The following is a 22,249-nucleotide window of genomic DNA, read 5'->3' on the forward strand; positions in this document are numbered from 1 at the left end:
GCTGCTTCTTTTAATTTTCGTTTTTGAAACCCACTTTTATGTTTGTGCTTGTACTCCATTCGTTCTTGACTCGCCGTTTCACTATGTGGAAATTGAGCTAGCTCAAGTTCAATATACTGTTTTTGCCACGCAGTACGCATGTTCGTAATTACCATGTCTCAGAATTCCTAGTGCCCACTTTTTGATATCAAATCAAGTCCTTTAACCCTCATGAAAACTTCATTCAGAGCTATAATATGTAGCCATGAGTTCATACAAATACATATGTATGTATAACTGTTATATCCTGTTGTGTTATTTATTTGGTCAGTGACATTAAGAATGACACACCATCAAGCAGATGACTCTGCACAATATATACTTAAAGGGCCTGATTACACTGACAAGTAACCCATGTTCACGGATACCCAATTGTCATGGGTTCCCAATGCAACTGCATTACCCGCTTACTGCTAGTTATGCCCATGTCATCAGGTATAAACCGGTCATCTACGTTGAACTTCCATTGTGTTGATAAATGCAGCATAATGCTTATGGAGTTATTATCTGTCTGTTGGCACAGACTGAACCACAGAAAATTGTAGTTAAATGATTTGTGTGCAGAGTTACGTAACTAGCTAGCTGTGTGTTGCTTTGGTAGTGCATGCTGGTGTACCTTAATAAGACATGGTAAGGTGCTGTGCTCTTCTCAGTGACAGTGGATACTGAGGTAGAACAGGACCTGACGGACACTGAAGAAGATGGATGACCCCATGAACAAGAAGAGAGGTAGAAGAGAGAGAGAGGGAGGAAAAACATAGTCCCTGGTGCTATGCCTAAAAAGGAGAACTCCTACAGAGAGCACAGTCAGATGTTAATGACCTACACACCAGACAGAAGAGAGTGAGAGAGAGAACTGAATTTTAACAAAAATATTGTTGCATAACAGTCATTTTTATATGCAAACAGAAAAAAAATCTTTCAAGGAAGACGCAAAAACATAACTATATTGTCCATGTTTGATTAAATAGGAAAAGAAAAAAAAGAAGTATAAGTAGAATAAATAAGGAAAATAACAACATACAAAAAATGGAGTAAAGCACCAAGAAACAAATCATAATATTTAAGCAGGGATTCATCTGTCCAGCTCTGAAGCAGAAGATCCCCTGCTTTCTTGATTCATTGACGTTGTTAGCAATACCCAGTCTCTCTCTCCGTGGTGTGATAGTTTCACCATTTAATTCACCTTTGCTTAAAACTTTGGCAAGACTCATCAGTAAAACTTTACCCTTAACTGGGGTACCTTTCACTTCACAACTGAACATCTCTAAGATCAGGTGTTAGTTCAAACCTCAGGAAAGAATCTCCATCTTTAGGGGGAGCAGCACCACTGCAGTAGTCCAGCGGTAGTGCTCTCTCCTCAGCACTCAAAGCCACCCGCAGTACAACTGGGAACTTCCTGACATGCCAGGAAGATCCTGGACACCCAGAAAGGAAGCTACACCCTCAGCGTTCACCATCCTTGCCCTGCTAGATCCATAATATGGTAAAACTTAGCCATTCTACTTTCATACAGCAAGTTAGCAAGGCGTGGAGTTGCCTCTATAGCCACATCAAGATGAGCACTGAATACCAGTGGTTCCTTCTGTAAGCAGTTCAGGGATGTTATAGGGTCAAGTCTCTGATATTTAAATGATCCTCAAACTTCAAAAAGACTTTGATAAAACATAGGTACTCCAGGGAGGTCTGGTTTCTTAAAATGAATTAAAAACACAGCAGTATCTAGCCCCACTCCCCCTACTCACTGTAAGAGAGCTGATGCTGTCGGCCTGTGTGCCCGTTCTTTTGGTCCGGTTAGGTATTTCTGGATTAACTGAAAGCAAAACATTACCTTTCTGATCCCCAGATAAGCTAATCCTTGACCTCCTTCTTCTGTGGGCAAGAGCAAGGTACTTTGTAAGACCTAAAGAAGCTGGTCCCAGAAGAATTCCGCCATTAAAGGCTGATTTTTTTTTGTCAGTAGGCCAGGAGGTGGCTCCAAGCAGACCAGATGATGGCAAAGTGCAGAGGCTACCAGACTGTTGACTATAAGAATTCACCCACTGTAAGATATTTAAGGTAGTAGCTATTGCCACTTCCCTAGAAACCCCTCCACATTCTGTAGGATACATTACCAGTTTTTCTTGAATGTTATCCCCTACATAAACCCCAAGATATTTCATCCCAACCCTTCTTTGAAGTCAGGCCACCTGACTCATTCAGTGCCTCTTGTTCCACTCCCCTTTTAACAAGGTTTCACTTTTTACCCAATTCACTTTTGGTGAAGAGATAAGACCCAATTTTGTTACATTTTCCAATTTACCAACATCAACAAAGACAATATCATTGAAAGGGGCAGACACTCTTAAAATACCACCATAATTTGGTAAAATGAAATCATTACTGTTCAAAAGCCTTTTCCTGGTATATGGAAATCAGACCAGTTTCAATGCTCCATAGTCTAGAGAATGTCCAAAACATCCTGAATTAGAGCAATATTATCACCGATTGACTTGCAAGGCACAGAGTAGGTCTAATCTCGCTGTAAAACCTGCCCCATTACCTCCCTAATTCTACAGATCAAGGCCTTTGACAACATCTTATAATCAGGACAAAATAGGAAAACAGGCCACTAATTTCTAATATCCCACTAGTCTCCTTTCTTTGGCAGCAAGGCAATGACCCCTCTTCTTCGACTCAATGATAGAGACCCTCTGGTCTAACTGTCAGTGTACACTGCCAGTACATCTTTGCCTATGACAGACCAAAAAGATTTATACAGTTGTAAAGGGAAGCCGTGGGAGCTTCCCATTCTCCATAGTCTGCAGGGCATGAGCTCACCCAGGTACAGCTCCCATCTTTGGCATATCATCAAGAAAACTTCCGGGTACTGTTTCATCCTCTTTGTATTTGCTATTATTATGGAGTACCTAAAATCCCACTGCATGTTTTTGGATATCAGTGAGCTCAGTAAGTTCCTGTCTTGTGGCAGAGCAAAGAACATGTATGTAATGGCTCTAGCCATTATTTTCTCCCTACTAAAGAATATTAATATTAAGGGCATTCATCTGTGTAGCATTGGTGGAAGCATGAACAGACCACTGCCCCTTGTTCCTTCTAACAGGTCTGCCTATGTGCCTTTTTTTTTTTTTTGCTTGATCCTCAATATGTTCTTGATTCCCTGTGGACTTTACTGACTGCTCCACCATTTCAACTTCAGAGCTCTCATTAAGCTGATAATGTTCTTAGTCACTCTGAGAGTGCACTATTGGTTAAACTGTTTTAACCCCACCATTGCCTCGATCACTGTTGGAGCTTGAACATTCATAAGGACCTAAGTCCATGATTACCATGAATGTGTCATCAGCCGTTATGGGCATGTGATAAGCCATTGGTAAAAAAAAAAAAAAACGTTCTGCAAATATTACTGTTACTCCACCACAGTTAGAGATTTTTAAGACTGAGCACAGTATCTCCCTCCCTTTCTCTTTTCCAGTCAGGTTCATTGTGCCTTTCACTGTGTGTCTTTTGTATAAACAATAGATTAAGTATTTATGTATTATTTATGTATTTAAAGTGGGCCACCCATTTTCTGTAGTTCCTTGAACCATGTAGATTTAATGTGCGTATTTTTGTCTCACCCAGCATGATGGAAAATGTGGCCAGATTAAAGGAACATACAAAGGTCATTTGAAATATGAAAAAATCCATCCATTTTATTCATCATTAAGTCCTTTTGACTTGAGCTTTTGGACTACTTTCTGAAGCCAGTACATTGCCTGGTCCATAAAGGACTCTTAATCCTCTTTTCCTGTCATGAAATGTCAAACGGATTGTATAAAAAGTCTTCTACTTGTAGTCCTTAAAAACATTTGGTAGACAGGAGAAAGTTGTTGAATTTCTCAAGACTGTAACCACTTTTTTTTTAACTAACTCGCCTCCTGCTGTAAGAGGTTGAATCTGAAGACTCGCATTCACTGTTGGAATCTGGATCATCAGCGCTAAGCTTCAGCTCAATATTTTGTTAGGTTTTTCAGCCTTTTGAAAATCACAGCATTTTTAACTTTTTGCCATAGACACATTTTTTGGTTTCCTTTTTATCCCCCTCATACTTATCTCCTTGTAGCCCTCCTCTTCAATGACAGATTCAGGTACTGTAGAGGCCAAGTGGTGCTCACCAACCCTCTTGTTCAGATCCAAAACATTGCCAAAACTATGTTAAAGTATAGTCAATAGGTGATTTGTAGGGGGATGAGGGGGATGCCATCCCCCTTGTCAGCAAAAAATGACCAAAATGCATCCCCCTTGTTGTCCTGCCATCCCCCTATATACTCTATAGAGTAGTGTCAGTGACCATTGTGCTATCCCCCCTGTTCGCCACTGAGCCATCCCCCTGTTAAAAAATAACAAATCACCTACTGAGTATAGTCATCAGAATAGTAATTCCCAAACTTCAGTTTTCCTCAGTATCATTTTTAAGGATCAATTGCCCTTGACACTGAAAGGATAAGAAAGGTACAACCCAAGGAACATTTTCAAATTTGTGATACTAGTTGCCAGTATCTTGACAACTCTTGTACCAAAAACGCATCATCAGCAGTTTGTGGAACATTGGAAAGCATCATTTCTTAGATAGGTGAACAAGGGAAAGCAGTTGTTTGAGAGTGCCTTGAATGCCAACTCTGTTCTCAACTTTATCAGTGCTGTCCAGAACTATCCCTATCATGATGCTCATCCTGGAAGCAGATTTTATGCTGTAAGGGCTACCAAATTTCCCCACAGCTAATTCACACTCCTCATGTGACATTGGATGTAAGGCTTTCATGCCATTTTTCTGCCTTAAAGGTTCAAACCCTATTGCCCCAAGGCCAGCCATACCAACCAGCAAAAGCTAGTAGATGTTGAACCGAAATGCAAACAACATACCCTGGCTTCACTTATTAATCCAATTAAATAAGAACGGAAAAAGAGCCTGTATCTGCAATGTAAATACATAACAGAAATGAGAAAAGAAATACAAAACAATCTCTTCAGAAACAAGTGCTCACATGCCAGCCCTGTTCACTTGCTCCCAGCAAACACTGAGACAGAGAGAGAGGGAGAGAGAGAGAGAGAATGAAAGAAAGCAGGAGAAAAAGAGAGAAAGAAAGACTGTTCTGTTCTCAGTACATGTAGGATGTGTGAATAACTGCTAAGGTGGTATGCTGTTTTGTAATCTCAGAAAGTGACCAACAGAGTAATGTGCTCTTGGGAAAGGGCAACCGTGCGACACACACATCCAAATAGCAAAACTATGCTATTTATTAATATGCTGACATTTATGGAACTGTATGAGAATGTGGCGTTTCAGACCTTAATTTACCAAACTATTTCAGCCTGGTAGTGAGCTGATTAATCAGTCAAGTTTTGTGTGATTGAAAATCCCTAGTAAATATTAGGTTTCTGTGTGTAATATGACCAAACATCCATAAAGAATTTTTTGCATCACATTTTTTGCTCCCGTTAATTCCTTTTTGAAATGTTCTTTTGCACAGTATTAACTCCTGACTTTGATGTCTCTTTGAGAATATGTGTGAACCTTGGCCATATTCAGCTGCTTAATTGGCTTTCTGAGGGTTTGGTCCTGTTTAAAGCAGTTTGTATTACCTGTAGTAATCATTTGAATGCAGCATCCTTAACCTCAACTTGGTAACAAGACCTTGTAGAAATATACTGCCACGTTTCCTAAGCAGATAATATTTGATTTCAGTATAGAAAAGTTGAAACGAGAAGAGGTGAAAATGTACTGTGAAAATATACAGTGGTTTCACCATATATGTTTAGTTTTAGCACCAAAAGATGGTGAAATAGCTAGTCTAATCTAATCTGATGGAATCGAATAGAATAAAAGAAAAAAAAAAATCAAAGAGACATCAGATTAAAAGTATGAAACATCTGCTTTAACCAACATAGGCCCTGATGAGATACAAAAAACAATGTAATAATGTATACAATGTAAAAGCAAACCAGTTCCAGATGTTTATTTTCAGATCTGAGAAATACATTAAACATTTGAAATGCATAATAATAGCTTCGTATTAGCTCTATCATGTGAGACAGAATGAACACAAATGGAATCATATTATTATTCTTTCTCATTGATATCTGTGTGTTGGGTTGTAAGTTATGAGGGCTAGCCAATGGTAGACCCATAATCTATGCTGTAAACGTAAAGATTATATATACCATTAAGATCATAAATTATCTTATTTACTCACTGTGGTGCTGAAGAGTAATTCTCTGTGATTCTCTCTTTGACTCCAAATATAACAGAAAACACTGGCAAAATTATTCTCTGTCAAATAATCTGTTAAACTGGTAGAGTACAATCAGTGTCAGTTAGCATCTTGTAAATCATATTACATGTTACATGACTGCAAAGCGCCTAACCAGATTACCCAGTCAGTGCCAGTCTAAGAGCTCTTCCCCCTAATGAAAGAGATAGAACTTTCTCAGTAAGCAAATTGACAATATTGCTTTGGGGAAATATACTATAAACCTTAGATGTAAGAGCAATTGTTTAAAAAAATGACCTAATTAATTCTTAATGATTGTGCTGTCATTTTAAAAGACATTAAGAGTTCAGCTCTTCAGAAAACATACGTGGAATGGAAACAATAAGCACAGTTTAACATATCCAGTCTGTACCATGTCTAAAGATGTATTTTTGTATTTCTTAAGGCATCTTGAATCCCAAGAACAAATCAGATTGAGACAACATTTGCCATTTTCAGACATGTCTGAAGTGTCCTGTATTTAAATGTCCCTTTGAATGAGATATGCCATTTAAGTATCACAAACACCATGAGATCCCGAGACACAAGCTGTGTGAAAAATGCTCTAATATGTTTTGAGGTTTCAGCTGAACATGCCTGAAAATATCTAAAGGCATAGATGATGCCTGGGTATGAATGCGACTATCTCTGATGGTTTTGCAGAGGTGTCAACAATGATTACCCCAACACTGTTATTGAATTAATGCTTCTTAGTAGGTGTAGCTGTAGGGGTGTGTGTGTGTGTGTGTGTGTGTGTGTGTGTATTTGCGTGTGTGTGTGGGGGGGGGGGCATGTTGAAGAGTGTCAGTAAGCTTTATCATAGTTATTACATAATTAGTTATTTATAGTATATGTGTGTGTGTGTGTGTGTGTGTGTGTGTGTGTGAGAGTGTGTGTGTGTGTGCGTGTATGTCCTTGGTTAGATAATATCAGTCACCCCAAAGAACATACTCAGCTTCTCCACATTGCTGTGGAATAAAATGCTATGACCGCAATAAACCCTTACTGACTTCAGGAAAGACCTGAATGCAGTGAGTTTTAACACTTTGTCTCCTTAATCCCGAAACTCCTTCCCCTTTTTTGTTTGAGAATGTTTGAAAGTCCCAATGCCTTTCCTATACTATGTATCTGTATCCTTGTGTGTCTACAAATGCCTGCTTCAGTTTATTTGTTAGGTTGAATGGGGAAAATCTCAGACAATATTAAAGAATGTAGGAACAAACTGGATTTCTTTCTGTAAAAACCAGTTGTATTTGTGTTGTCTTAGTGCATGTATGTACTAATGCCTTTCTAATCAATTACCTTGGTGATGGCTGTGGTAGTTATGGCACCCTGGCCATGTTTGCCCAGGTAGGTATTAGGATAAGATAAGAGAGAGAAAGAAAGGAAAGGGGGCTGGAAACCTGTGTCAGCAGCTTCGGTCACAAGCACCTTTAATGAACACTCTCCAATAGCGGTTGATGGTTCCATTGTGATATTGATTGAATTCTCGTAAAACCAGGAGGCATCTTGAGGAGAAGACACCGTGACATTTGACAAGATGAACTGAATGATCAGATACAGTGTGTGTTATACACTCAGTCTGCACCACTGATTATCCCAGTATTCCAATGCTGAAAATGAAGTATAAAATAAAAATATTTAGAAAAAGATCATATGAAGCAGCATATGAAAATAAATAAAATAATAGTATAACTGAGATTATAAATACAGAAACATTACAAAAAGAAAACAATGCCATTATGCACTGAAAATTAGATTGTAGTTCATTAGTTTGTAGTTGGAAAGTGACAGCTTGGTGTGGTGATAGTGTGTGGGATGCTTGGTGAACAGAGGAATTTGTCTCATGGAACCTGCTCTGAGAGGCGCAGGCTACAGGTCAGTTTGGTTTCTCTCCTCTCAGAGTGAGGGATAGGAACCCGTGGATGAGGGACGGGCCATGGGAGGAGGGTGGATGCTGAAAGCATGAGGAAGAAGCTGACATTAAGCATACTTAAATAATGTGGTTTAATTGGTGGCAAGAGAGATAGGTACCATCCTCCAGCCTCTCCTACTGAACTTTCCTTAAGGGCTTCATTGAAGGAGAAAATAAATAAATAGATGTATGAGTCACAGAAAAGTGAAATGAAAAAGATAAAAAAAAAAAAAAAAAAGTCTTGTGTATCCTTTTTAAAATTGGTCAAAGGAGAGCTGGTCACAGACAGTGCCTGAGGAATGTGCACTGGATTTGTGTTTAGAATCTAACAGATTTTAAAGGGCCGCTTGACAGTTTCTCCATCACTTTAGTCTTGAGATATTCAAGGTGCCTGCGGTAGGTGATCTGTCGCTCAACAATAAATGAATACAAGTGCCATACCATTCAGACCTTTACTGAATAAATGAATCCTAAAAGAAACAGGTGGCCAGTTGGAAGATACTAGAACAGGTATAATATGCTCTATGCTGTCATATGTCTTGAATTTGAATTAAGGTGCTGGCAGCTACATTTTGGATGAGCTACAGGCTCTGCATTTGTCTGTGGTAGCATAGTAAAATGTAAGCCCAAGTGGTCTAGGCAAGAAAAAAAATGGGATATGAGTTAACATATTACATCTTGCAGTTTGAGATGAGGGCTACTGCCAAATTTGGATATCGACAATTTCGATGAACTTCTGAATTTAACACCTCAACAGATTCTCTCTTTCTTTGCCTTTGTCCCGGTCTCTGTCTCTCTCTGTCTCACCTTTAACAAATGTATTGAATTGCACACATATTTTGGTCAAATATATATTTAAAAATTTGAATGACCCCTGGATGTTGCAACACCAACTCTGCCTCTGTACTCTGCGTGTGTTTTCACTCTGGGCATTATGTGTGTCTAAGAGAGAGAAAGAGAAGGAGAGAGGATGTGAGTGTGTGCGCTTGCATACAAAGTGTGTGTGTGTGTGTATACATGTGCGTGCAAATTAGCTGTAGTGCTTCAGGCAAGCTCTGATTAATCCTTTAAAGAATCAGTGTTGCTTGGCTATATGCTCCAACAGTGTCTGTATACTAAACTCACACGTATGATCTCCCTCCCAGCTCGCACCATTAAACCTCATGTGGGCAATTACATTTAGCTGGACACATGTCTGTTTATGTGTGAGTGTAAGTGCGTGTGTGTGTGTGTGTGTGTGTGTGTGTGTGTGTGTGTGTTTGCACATGCGTGTGCACACATCTGTGTGTTTGCTTGAGTGCAAGTTGGTTTTTAATTATGTATCGTTACATGCTGTGAAAATGATATACCCGGTATGTACAAAAAAATTAAACGATTTTTAGAATCTATATGAAATTCTCCATGACAATATATGTCTTTCTTTCTCACATGCTCTTAATTATTGAGAGCTCAATGCTTCAGACACATTATTTAGAAACTACCATTATCCCTTATAATGTGCTGTTTGTGCATACCTCTGTTTTAATATCTAATTTCATTTTGTGTATGCCTACTGAAATGACTGAAGTTAACATTAAATTATAGGCAATACCACACATATGTGGTATCACCTTGAATGTTAATAACTGTGTTAACTGTCTAAGTTTCTGAATGAATTGACATATGTGGAATTTTCTGTCATCAAAAGTGAACTTAGTGTTGCGCATGGTTGTATTATTTATATCTAATCTAATTTATTTTCCTGTAAGACATAGATTCCTTGTTTAATTAGTTGTGTATGTATCTGAAACATATACATATATATATATATAAAAAAATGTCAGCTTTGCTAAATTGCTCAGACTGTGCAGCCTGACCCCTGACCCCTGACCCCTGCCCCCTGTGTCTGCAGGTGGTATTCCATTCATTCTGACTGGAGAGCTGTTTGAGCAGTCTTACCGACCTGCAGCTTTCATGATTGCAGGAACAGTTAACTGGCTGGCCAACTTCGCCGTGGGGCTGCTCTTCCCTTTCATTCAGGTATGTGTGTGTGTGTGTGTGTGTGTGTGTGTGTGTGTGTGTGTGTGTGTGTGTGTGTGTGTGCATGTGTTTGTAAAAGTGCAAGGGTGCAGGTGATGCTTGATTGCCTAGAAGTTTGTCTTCGAGGAGCAGCCTAACCCAGCTTCACATTAGGAGCTGAGGAAATGAAGTGTCAAGAAGTACACCCTTAAAGATCTATACACAAACGAGCACTCGCTTATGCACGTGTGCTTCTTCAGACTCTGAAATACATACAGAAGCATAGACACGCACCCACAGAAAGAGAATGACACACATTCTTGCTGTGTTTCCCTTATGGTTTTCTAATGGAGTCTCTCGATTACTGGTGAACTGTTTTATGTTTCAGCATATACATATACGTGTGTGACGTTGTGACAAAAGCCTGTTCTAAAGAAATTTCATTCATGAAAAAGGATTTATAAATGCTTTGCATGCTTCAGCATTCAGTGTGTAGTACCAAACTAAACAGCAAACTGCTCTTCACTCTACAATATGACTCCATTTTGAGTTCTCACAAGCCCTGTCAGCCAATATCAGAGAGGGAGAATGAAAAGAGAAGTTGAAGAGAGAGTGTAACAGGAAGCCTTTTAAAGCCTAAATGGCCTCCAAGATGGCAGAGAGCACTAAACAGCGCTAAATCACACTGCATTTCACCTCAAAACTCCATATACATGCACATACACACGCGCGTACACACACGCACACACACACACACACACACACACACACAGGAGATGAAATTTCTGTGACGGGGAAAGTTAGAGAAATTCTGAGAGGAAGAGATAGATCAGTAAAAGAGAAGGTTGATGGTGCATGAAAACTCTGACCCCCTGGGTGAATAAATCTGAAAGCAGGAGTTCAGAACCCCTTCTGAAAGCTGTATGTGTGTGTGTGTGTGTGTGTGTGTGTGTGTCATACGTGCATCAGAGCTCAGAAAACGCAGTTTCTTTATATAGTACGCACTCCCTTTTGTAGAGAAGATCTCTCTACCTGTTTCTCTCTCTCTATCTCTGTCTCTATCTCTCTCTTTATCTCTGTCCCTGTCTATCTCTCTCTGTCTTTCTCCCTCTATCTCTCTCTATCTCTATCTTTCTCTCTGTCTTTCTATCTCTATTTCTATCTCTCTCTCTGTGCGTATGTATGTGTATGTGTATGAGTGTGATCTGGTTTGACCTGCTGGGCTGCAGTGTGTGGTTAGGATGATGTATTTGATGAGTCTGATATATTTGTCCTGTTCATTCTAATTTAATCTCTTGTTCAAAATTAGATGCTCCGCTGTGAATCAGCTCACTTATTCACAAAAAAACCCCTTGCAGATTGTTGCAGCATGTATAGGAATGCACTACATGTATAAGAATGCAGAGAGGTACTTGCCGCACTTCCACACAGGTTTTGAACATGCAGCCATTGAGATTCTAGACAATCAATTCCCCTTTATCTGATGTGGGGAGGATTAATTAGACCTGGTGCCAAATGACAAAAGCAACATAGCATCTGCATAATGAACTAGGTCTGTTACTTGTTCTCTCTTTCTTTGCTCCTCTAATTCACTCATATTGACTACTGACTACCCTGTGTGCATGCGTGTGTATGTGTGTGTGTGTGTGGTCCATAACCCTGTCACTATCAGATACATTATTTGCTTTTTCCACCTCAGTATTTAAAAGGAAAGAATCAATCATTTTATCATTTTGACAGTCAAATATGAATACAATATGATTTGTAGTCATATATATATATATATATATTTTTTTTTTTTTGGCAGTGAGAAATTTGTCAGAAAATGAAATGAATGTAATGTGATTGAGATAATTATTGCTGCATTATCATTTGAGCTCTTTGAAGAGCAGTAGCCAGGAATAACAAGATTACAGCCAAGGAAATGCTCTCATTCTTCTGATGACCTCGCCTGGAAAAAAAAGATTCAAGGCATTCTTGCGTTAAATATAGGCTGCTGATGCTCATTTCATGCTGTAGCAGTCTTTAAGTTTAGCCAGACAGTTCTGAATTTTAAAATCCTTTATGATATGAATATGGGAACAGACATTCACCTTTGAAGGACAAAAGAAGCTTGCTTCAAAACACACGGAAAATGGGCCAAGAACAACATGTTGATCTTATTTGCTCTTTGTCAGTTTTAATACACTTTTGTTTTTTCCTCCTGGTAGTCCAGTTGAGATGTCTTTTCCAGGACATTCAAATTTAAATTCATCTAGACAGGTTCACATGATTCTGCAGTTGGTAGACACCATTAGTCATAAGAGTTTATGGCACCTTTGACAGAAAGCAACATCATAAGTGGTAAATATTTAAACTAAATATTAAATATTTTAAATATTTAAACATGTGATCACTGAATCACAGATTTAATCATTTAAACTCACTAATTTTTCATTGTCTTTGCCATGGTTGAATCAGTAAATCTTTGTGAATTCTCTCTTTGCCTATTTCTTACCATGTACCTTCATAATACCTCATCATTTTAAATTGTGAGGTGACGACCACTTCACATTTCGCATTTTCATTAGTGTTTTTGTACTTTAAAACACCCTGCGTAAATGGTGGTTTGACGCATTCTGCTTAATCATTTTAAATAGTCAGGTAACAGCATGAGAGCAGAATTTCAATATGCTAACATGCTAGAGCTTATAATGGTAGGCACTGAGGGTACATGAAGGAGACCCATTTCAGCTTCATTGTACTTCCATTTTGTTCAGTCTTTAAATTACAGTCATCAACCTACATCAAACCTCTATCTATACCGCTGTTGAAATGGAATAAGACAGTACCAAAAATGTTAATAACAGGCAAACAGGCCCTTTAATGTAGATACATTTTGGTAGCCCATATTGTTAACTGCTCCATTATGCTGTCTCTCCACTGTAACAGCAGACATGACGTTAATACATGTGTCAGATTACAGTCTGTTTGCTGAGTCATTTTGCTGCAACACACACACACACACACACACACACACACACACACACACGCAAACATGCATACAAAGTTAGCAAAAACAAGTACACACAAAACAGTACTGATGCATTTCATATATACAGCTTCCTCAGGGTTGCAGCTCATGTATTGGGAAAGGACTCAACAGAACTGTGCTGGGCATAGCTAGTCCTGTGTTTCTGACAGCCTGTGTGTTGGTCAGAACTGGATGCTGGATGTGAGAGGAGGCTGGTGTTGTATTCATGCTGAGGGCTGTGGTAAGACTGGGGTTAGAATTTCCTGTATGCACTTAGACTTAGGGAATGTTGAGTGAAAAAATGCTGTGTGCGTGTGTGTGTGTGTGTGTGTGTGTGTGTGTGTGTGTTTATGGAATGTTTATGCAATTCTCTCAGCCAAGATACAGAGAAGAGAGAAAAAAGAAGGGGTGGGGAGGGCGAGGCAGAGTAGAGGCGAGCAGAAGCGAAAGATAAGCTGACAGTCGTTGACAGACATCTTGAAGTAAGGTCACAGAGGTTTTTTCTTCACAATAACAATAAAAACATTTCCAGTCAAATGCACATGGGCAGAGAGACATGAAAACCCAAACAAATCACAATTCAGAATTCATGCCCATTTCTTTCTGGGCTTGCAGTTTAGAACTGAATTTGGCTGAGAAAAATCTGACAGAATCTTGGCAAGGTGCAGTGAAAAAAAAAAAAAAAATCAAGCTAAAAAACATTTCAGCAGAACCTCAGAAAGTTCAGAAAAAAGTATCTCATTCAGCAGCAAACAAGTAGAGCATCATTTAGCACAAACCCTCATTTCCAAGTTGAGTTAATGATGCTCAGAGCTCTGATAAAGAGATGACAGTGCGAGAGGGACTTGTGGGGGTTGGGGAGGGGTGTCGAAGCAGCAGTGAAGCAGAAACAACAAAACAGACAGAGGCAGGAGAAAAGACAAAGATATTGAGAGGGTGTGAAGTGAGGGAGAGTGAGAGTTAGAATTTCAGTATAGAGCTGAGAGTGACAGATAGAAAGTAGAGAAGAGGAGAAGAGAAAGAGTTTGTCTTAGAGAGAGAGTGAGAGTGAGAGAGAGTGACAGAGAGAGAGAGAGAGAGGGCAAAAGAAAAGTGAGTAGAGAGAGAGCTATGGTTGTCACTCTCAAGAATGGCTCGATACATGCGTGCACGCGCACACACACACACATAAACACACACACACACACACACACACACACACACACACAGTCCCGCTGTGTTCTGCTTCACCAGTTCACCATGTCACAGGTCATTTCTGCTTTTATATGCCCCTCATTGACACCAGAAAAACACCCAAAAACCCATTTTCAAAAAGCAGAGCCCATACTGAGAGAGCATTGGCCCAGACTCCATAATAATGGTGTAAAAAGCCTACTTTAAAATTGAACATTTCCCTTTGTATAAAAACAGCAAAGCTACGGCAAGTGGCTCGATGTGTTAGCAATTACAAGGCAGAAGGCACATGCACCTAATACAAAGGTATTCAGAAGTTTCTTACAAAGAAGGACATTAAACTCCACAAAAACAAAACAATGCACTGACTCCTCTTGGATGTCAAAGTACACTTTCACTGCACTGGATGATGAATGAATCACAGGTAGGAAAGGTCGACTCACTTAGCTATGAACAGTTTCTCCCTCTCTCTCTCTGCTAGCTAGACTTCTTTAATGTTATCAAGAACATGTTTGAGTAATAGTTTTCACTACGGTTTAAACATCAGACCGCTTTATTTATATTCCCATTTTAACACCTTCTTCCATCAGTGGTTGCGAACAACAAGGTCATACAAGTTCAGTCAGCCAGTTAAAACTGTCACTCAGAAGATTTCACGTTGCCACATAATATTACAATTTGCAAATGTTCCTGTTTACATTATTCACATGTTCTATTAAACTGTCCTATTTAGGCATGGAGTCTGAGATCCAATACAACTTTAAGCCACAAGAGGTGCATATGTTAAAATCACTGGCCCAAAGAGCCCTCTGTTTGTTTGTTTGTTTGTTTGTTTTTAGCAATTATTCAGGGTTACCGGCTTATTTGGATAAGTTAATTTTTTCCATCTGAGGGATGATATCCAGTGCTGCTGAATGGGTTTCGTACATCACCGCTGAATGGACTGGAACTGTAGTGGTCTCCAGTTCTGCAGTGTTGGTGGTAAAAGATTTTTTGGAGAGAAGTGCACAGTATTCTTTTGTGGAGTTTGGGCTTTTCACAGTTTTTCTCTACCAAAATCTTTTATGGAGTTTGGGCTTTTCACAGTTTTTCTCTACCAAAATCTTTTATGGAGTTTGGACTTTTCACAGTTTTTCTCTACCAAAATCTTTTATGGAGTTTGGGCTGCGCTTTTCACAGTTTTTCTCTACCAAAATCTTTTATGGAGTTTGGGCTGGGCTTTTCACAGTTTCTCTCTACCAAAATCTTTTATGGAGTTTGGGCTGGGCTTTTCACAATTTCTCTCTACCGAAATCTTTTATGGAGTTTGGGCTTTTCACAGTTTTTCTCTACCAAAATCTTTTATGGAGTTTGGGCTTTTCACAGTTTTTCTCTACCAAAATCTTTTATGGAGTTTGGGCTGGGCTTTTCACAATTTTTCTCTACCAAAATCTTTTATGGAGTTTGGGCTTTTCATAGTTTTTCTCTACCAAAATCTTTTATGGAGTTTGGGCTGCGCTTTTCACAGTTTCTCTCTACCAAAATCTTTTATGGAGTTTGGGCTTTTTTCACAGTCTTTCTCTACCAAAATCTTTTATGAAGTTTGGGCTGAGTTTTTCACAGTTTTTCTCTACCAAAATCTTTTGACAGAATGAGGATAGATTTTGATGTTCTGAGCCCATGAAGTAAAGGCATTTGAGCCATAAACCTTTATGTAACTACTTAGGACACCTTCCCTTGTCAAATTACACATAACACATACAAAAAAGAGGTCAGCTTATTATGGGTCCTGTTTGATGAAATAGACAAAATGACTGACAAAAGTTACTTTGAATGTGCTCTGACTGCCAGTGCCCAGTGGGCCTTTTCCAGCATGTCAAACAGGGCTGCTCTCCATGAACGGTACAGAGTGTACCGAAAATAGTGTGACGAACGAAAAACATTCAGTCGGTGATAGCTGGTGGACAGAGAAGCTTGTTGATGAGAAATGTCAAAGAAGAGCGATAACAGCCATGCAAAGTAAAAGACAGGCCACAAACAGCCAAAAAACATTCCACTACAACACTGGTGTGCAGAACAGCAACATGGCACACAAAACCCACTGGTCCCCGTCACAAAGAGTCTACAGTAACAGATAGCCACACTACATGCCAGACTTGTCACCTAAAAACAAGAAAACACGGTCACCAACGCAGGACTGGCAGCTTGAGCTGATGATTGGCATAACTTCACCTGGACAGACAAAATCCTGTTTCCTTTTGCACCGTGCCGGTGGCAGGGTCAGTAATTAAGTGTGTATTTTTGTGGTCATGGTTTACCCTCCATCACATGGATACTTCCAGCAAGATAATGTACCATGTGACAAAGAGGATATTGTCTCAGAATGGCACCAAGACCATGCCTGTGGTGTTCCCTGTGGTGCAGTAACCTGCACTGTCCGGAGACCTTAACAGAATGCTGCATGTGTAGGAGAAATGTGAGCTGTTGGGAGCGTGAATATACCAGTCTCAAGTCTGCTGAAACTGTGTCAACATGGACCAACAGCCTTGTAGAAATTCCCATTCTGCCGTCTTGTAGAATCCGTGCGCCCCCCCCCCCCCCTTTCAGGCTTTGGGTGATTTTATTCTGGTCCTGGAAGTGCTTGTGTTTGTACTGTCATCTTAAAATTTAGAAAATGCCATCAAGTCCATATAACAAAAAGAACACAATGAACAGTGACAAGGGGTTAAATCCACTCAGAGACCAGTTTACTGGGTACGGCAAGGAAGAGAATGAGAAAAGGAGAGCAAGTCTTTGTGAATGTGTATGTGTGTAACAGGTGCGAGAAGGGTGTGTGTGTGCATGTGAGTTTGTGTGTGTCTGTGCTTGTGTGTGTGTGTGCCTGTGTGAGTGTGTGTCTGTGTGCTTGTGTGTATGCGTGTGCATGGCTAGTCAGGGCAGTAGCAGGTCAGCTCAGTGCTGCTGTTGGACTGATTACATTGTAATCTGAAGTAGCACAGGCGAATAGGATATTACAACTCTTAGATAAATCTGTTTTGATCATGAAGTCAGTACTATCAAAGTCAGAAGTTTTCCCTTAAGTACGTGACATAAGAGCCAACTACGCCTAAGCAAAGATGCCCACAGTGTGCTGCTATATCCCAGGCAGAGTAGGATGCCAGCAGGGGGCTAGTCTCGTGTCCTGTGACACTCTGAAGTCCAAACTTGCCAAGAGCAACGTAAAGACAGAGACACCATATCCTACATAAATTATAGCTGACATACTCTAAAATGTCTAGCACTAGTTTTAAACCCTCCCTGGAAGGCTGTGAGATAGAGGGTGTTCTGTTTCTCTCTCCCACTCTTCAAGCATGTTGTCTACAAGCAGAGCAGAGTTGAGAATTTCTTCTTTTTTTTTTTTTTGCATGTTTCATCAACTTTGAAATATTTGGCTGAAAAATATGTGCCGCAAAGCTTAGGGTAAAAGTGTTGGGGTTAAATGCATAAATTTTTTCATTTTTTCCTTGCATTTTTACACACATACCATTATCTGCTTAGTTTAAGATGTTTTTTTAAGCATTATGTGTCTTTCAGCTGATTCTTTAATTTTTTTTATCTTGCTTTTACAAGTCATAAAAACAGGGTGGTGGTATTATTGTTGTGTTATTGTATTGTCACTATATGAGATATTTATATAACAGCAATAAATGGCAAAAAAATATAGGTTTTTCATTTCATATCTAATCACTTCAGATTTAAACCCTACCCACCTCTGTTCTCTATTCAAATACAAATATAAATACAAATATAAATACAGATAATTATATTACCCCAGCAAATACAGAAACAGATACAAAAAGTAACTTGCATGCACAGCCATACTTGGACAAGCTTTATGAGGAAATGTGTGTATGAAACATCTCTAAAATGCTGTTTGTCATGTACGACATCTCTAAAAATGTTTTATTCATCATCTTCAAAGTCTCATCCAACATCAAAACCACAGTTTTGCACATCATGAAACACTCAAAACATCAAAAGCAGTAATGTATAAATGTTTCATTACCCTGTCGTTTTGTGTTTGTGTGTGTGTGTCTGAATAGTCAGTGTGCTCATATCTGCACAGCACTTTAAAGTCAAATAATTACTTCACAGCTGAATGACACTCTCTGTGCGCGTGTTCGAGCGTGTGTTCGTGTGCGTGTGCATGTGAGTGCGCATGTGTGTGTGAGAATCAAATGATGCTGTGTTGTTTGTTAATGGCTCTCTGCTCCTCTTTGTGATGGGTGTGTGACGTCAGCTGCGCTTTGATCTTCACTTAAAAAAAAGCAATGTGATGTCTCTCTCTCTCTCTCTCTCTCTCTCTCTCTCCCTCTCTCTGTCTCTCTGTCTCTCTCTTACTCACCTTAACATTCCTTCTGGACATTTCTGCATGGAATTAAAATCTTGTTAATGACAAGTCCCTGTTATGTGGGTTTGCAGTAAATTCAACATAACTGTTTGATGGTGTCTGAGTATCTAAGAGCCACACACACACACACACACACACACACACACACACACAGATTTTTTTAGTGCAGCATCTGGGATGCACATTTGAATAATGAGAGTGGTGTCTGGTAGGGAGTTTTCAGGAGTGTTGACCAGAAGGCATGGTTTATGGTTAACTGTGGTGTAAAGTAGGTAGCACTGAATAGTGTTGAATGTTCAGTCTGGTGGGCAGAACTCAGTATGTTGAATGTGGTACGAGTAAAAAGGAGTGCTGAGTCATGTTAAGTGTGGTGTTTTAGGTTGTGTTGAGTCATGTTGAGTGTGTTGCCTGGCAGGCACTGTTGAGCAGTGTGGTGTCAGGCAGATGGTGTTAAGCATTTTTGAATCTCTTTTGGATGCAAATTCCCTTGGAGCCCAAAAACAATCAGAAATCACACATCACAAACCCTTCCTGTAGATAGATACTTTTTTAATTAAGAAAGGTTCTTTTGAGGGGTGGGGGGGGGGGTCCCTTTTCAGGACTGTGATCACTCAGCTCAGTGATGTATCAGTCATGAGGAAACACAGGAGGGGAGAGAGAGAGAGAGAGAGAGAGAGAGAGAGAGATGAACTGACAAAAAGAGATAGCAGTTTAGCCAGATGGGATGAAAAGAGAGAGACTGACAGAATAACAGGAGAGAGGCTTTTGTAATACAGTGACTCATGGTTTGTGCCATGGTGAGCTTAATGAAGAGGGGCAATATGAGAAGTTTTTTTTTTCTTTCTTTTGGGATTCGGACTGCGTCACAGATTTCCTTTCAAAGGGGCTGATGTCTCTGTGTGTGTCTGTCTGTGTGTGTGTGTGTGTGTGTGTGTGTGTGTGTGTGTGTCTGTGTGTGTCTGTGTGTGTGTGTGTGTGTGTGTGTGTGTGTGTGTGTGTGTGAGAGAGTCTGTGGGTGTGTGTCCTCTTATCCTCTTATGAAATACTCGAAAGAGGAAAGTGACTTTAGCATCCACCATGGACAATGACATAGCTGAGAATGCCACAGGGCCAGGGTATTATTAACATAGGAAACAGTTGTGGCGTATTGGGGTCATATCTTCTGGGGGACTGTGTTTGTGTGTTCACGTGTGCGCGCGAGTGTGGGGGCATGTAAGGGAGATAGAGCGCCGATAGCTCTGGATGGATGTTTTTGGTACTTAATGTTCTCTTGGACAGCAGATTATAATAAACACCATGGCGTAGTTCCAGAGGTTGAACAAGGGCGTCAACCCCCAGGAAATAATCTGGATCCTCACTCATAATCCCACATTAATCTGCATGATTGACATTGTGAGGGTAGCTTTCAAAGATTTTGAACCCAGTTTTTAACAGTGTGGGTTTTTACTATTTTTTTAATCCATGTGCAAAGTGATGATATTAATTTAAAATGTACACCTCTGATACAATGGCATGGGGTGCACTGTAATTAATCCATAATGCATTTTTAATCTGGGTGAAAATTGCTGAAACTTCAGATTAACATACACAGTTTAACAGATTATTTTAATGAGTGGGTTTAATGCAGTCTGTGTGGGTCTGTTTGTGTGTATGCGTTTATATGTTTGTAAGATAGAAAGAGAGTGTTTTTGCGTGTGTGTGTGTGTGTGTGTGTGTGTGTGTGTGTGTGTGAAAAAGAGAGATAAAGAGAGAAGGTCAGAGTGTGTGTATGTTTGTGTAAAAGCACTGGCCTCATTTCATTTGATTTATCTTAGCCTCTCTGTGTGAGATTTCTTTTTCATTTCTCTGTGATTTTTTCTCCTCTGTGCCCTTGTCAGAAAATGCTTCACACCACCTGCTCAAGGTCTGGTCTGGCTGTTCTCAGGAAAAGACTTGTTCATCCCATCATCACAAAGAAAGTCGAAAAGTACAAACAAAGTTTGGGTCTGGGGCAGGGCTCAGCTGGGGGCACAGCCAATGGGCAGCAGCGTTGATGGCAGGGGTCATTTGATTGGCAAGGTCGGCCAGATTACAAGATAGGAGCTCTCTACAATCACCTGAGAGAAGTGTTGTGTGTGTGCGTGTGTGTGCGTGTGTGTGTCTGCTTTCTCTGATCTGAATGCCAGGATTCTTCCACCCAACCTCACATTCCATTTAAAGATAGAGGTTCTTTTCGGGTTTTCTAGCTATGTATTATGAGGCTCGAGTATTGAATGTGTGTTGTGTTAAGCAGTGGTGGATTTGTGTGTTGTTTATTTTGTCTGAATGGTGATTCTGTGTTCAGTGAGACTGAGTGTGTATGACTCTTAAATGATGTTTCTCTTTCAGGCCAGTCAAAGCACTGGAGGGAAAAGAATGAGAAATGGAACTTATTGTAGTCAAACTTACCTGCGAAACCCCTTTCACACACACAGTTTTGTCTGTTAATGTCCTGGCAACTTTCCAGAAAAGTCTTTCACATGAATACGAAGCAGGGTCAAAATGCCGGAAAATTTGATCGACCAGTGCTTTTCTGTGAAATGCTCCGCATATCCTTGTGTGTGACCAAAGCATCTTAAGTTGTGTGTGTTAGACATCTCATCCTGCTTATGCTTTCATGTGTGAACACATTTGTCCTGGCAATATTCCAGAACTGGGATGCAAGTGTGAAAGGGGGAAAAGTTAATCTGGCAATGGTTTATGTCTGAAAGGGGCTTAACATAAGAATTCCTCTCCTCTCCTCTCCTCTCCTCTCCTCTCCTCTCCTCTCCTCTCCTCTCCTCTCCTCTCCTCTCCCCTCCAGGAAGCACTACAGACCTATGCCTTCTTGGTCTTTGTTGTTGTTTGTGTCATTGCCGCCATCTTCCTCTTCCTGGTTCTCCCTGAGACAAAGAATAAGACGTTTATGGAGATCAGTCGGAGCTTTGCAAAGATAAACAGGGTCCCTGAGCGTCCGCCTGATAAAGAGATGGAGGACGTGTTGCCTCCTAACTCATCTCTCGAGACGGATGGTAACATTATCGAAACAGAGAGCTGCTTCTGAACTGAAGAGACATTGTCAGTGCCCGGGGTTCCTGCACTGGGCTGGCCGTGCCAAGAATATCCTCGAGCTTCTGCCATCGTAACACCATTCACTAAGATCCTATTATTTATTCACTGCTTGCCTTTTTTTTTATTGCTCTCCTCGTATCAAGGGTGCATATAGGATCTTGACATTCAATGAAAAAGGGAGAGTTTGGGAGTTATGAAGGAGAGATATAAGGCAGCAAAGACTAATACAGATGTGACAGATGCAATCAGTATTTTCAGTGTTTTTGCTGTTGTCAGCTCTTCATGCAAAATCTGTATGTTCAATGTAATAGTGATGTGCAAACCTCAGATTAAGTAAATCAGTGGAATTGTGCGTTTGTTTTACTTGTTCAGAAATTAAT

General features: G+C 40.0%; 1 protein-coding gene across 1 annotated transcript in view; it reads left to right on the top strand.

Moving 5' to 3' along the window:
- The window catches only part of slc2a9l2 (solute carrier family 2 member 9, like 2), a 92,765-nt gene that overhangs the window by 70,300 nt on the left and 216 nt on the right, over positions 1–22,249 (top strand). The window contains exons 12-13 of the mRNA XM_030766051.1: positions 10,139–10,266; positions 21,622–22,249. The exon at positions 21,622–22,249 is cut by the window's right edge and continues 216 nt beyond it. Of these exons, the coding sequence (XP_030621911.1) occupies positions 10,139–10,266; positions 21,622–21,861 (368 nt within the window). The 3' untranslated portion in view covers positions 21,862–22,249. The remainder of the gene's footprint in view (positions 1–10,138; positions 10,267–21,621) is intronic.

The sequence above is a fragment of the Chanos chanos genome, chromosome 2, assembly GCF_902362185.1.
Source record: "Chanos chanos chromosome 2, fChaCha1.1, whole genome shotgun sequence".
NCBI lineage: Eukaryota > Metazoa > Chordata > Actinopteri > Gonorynchiformes > Chanidae > Chanos > Chanos chanos.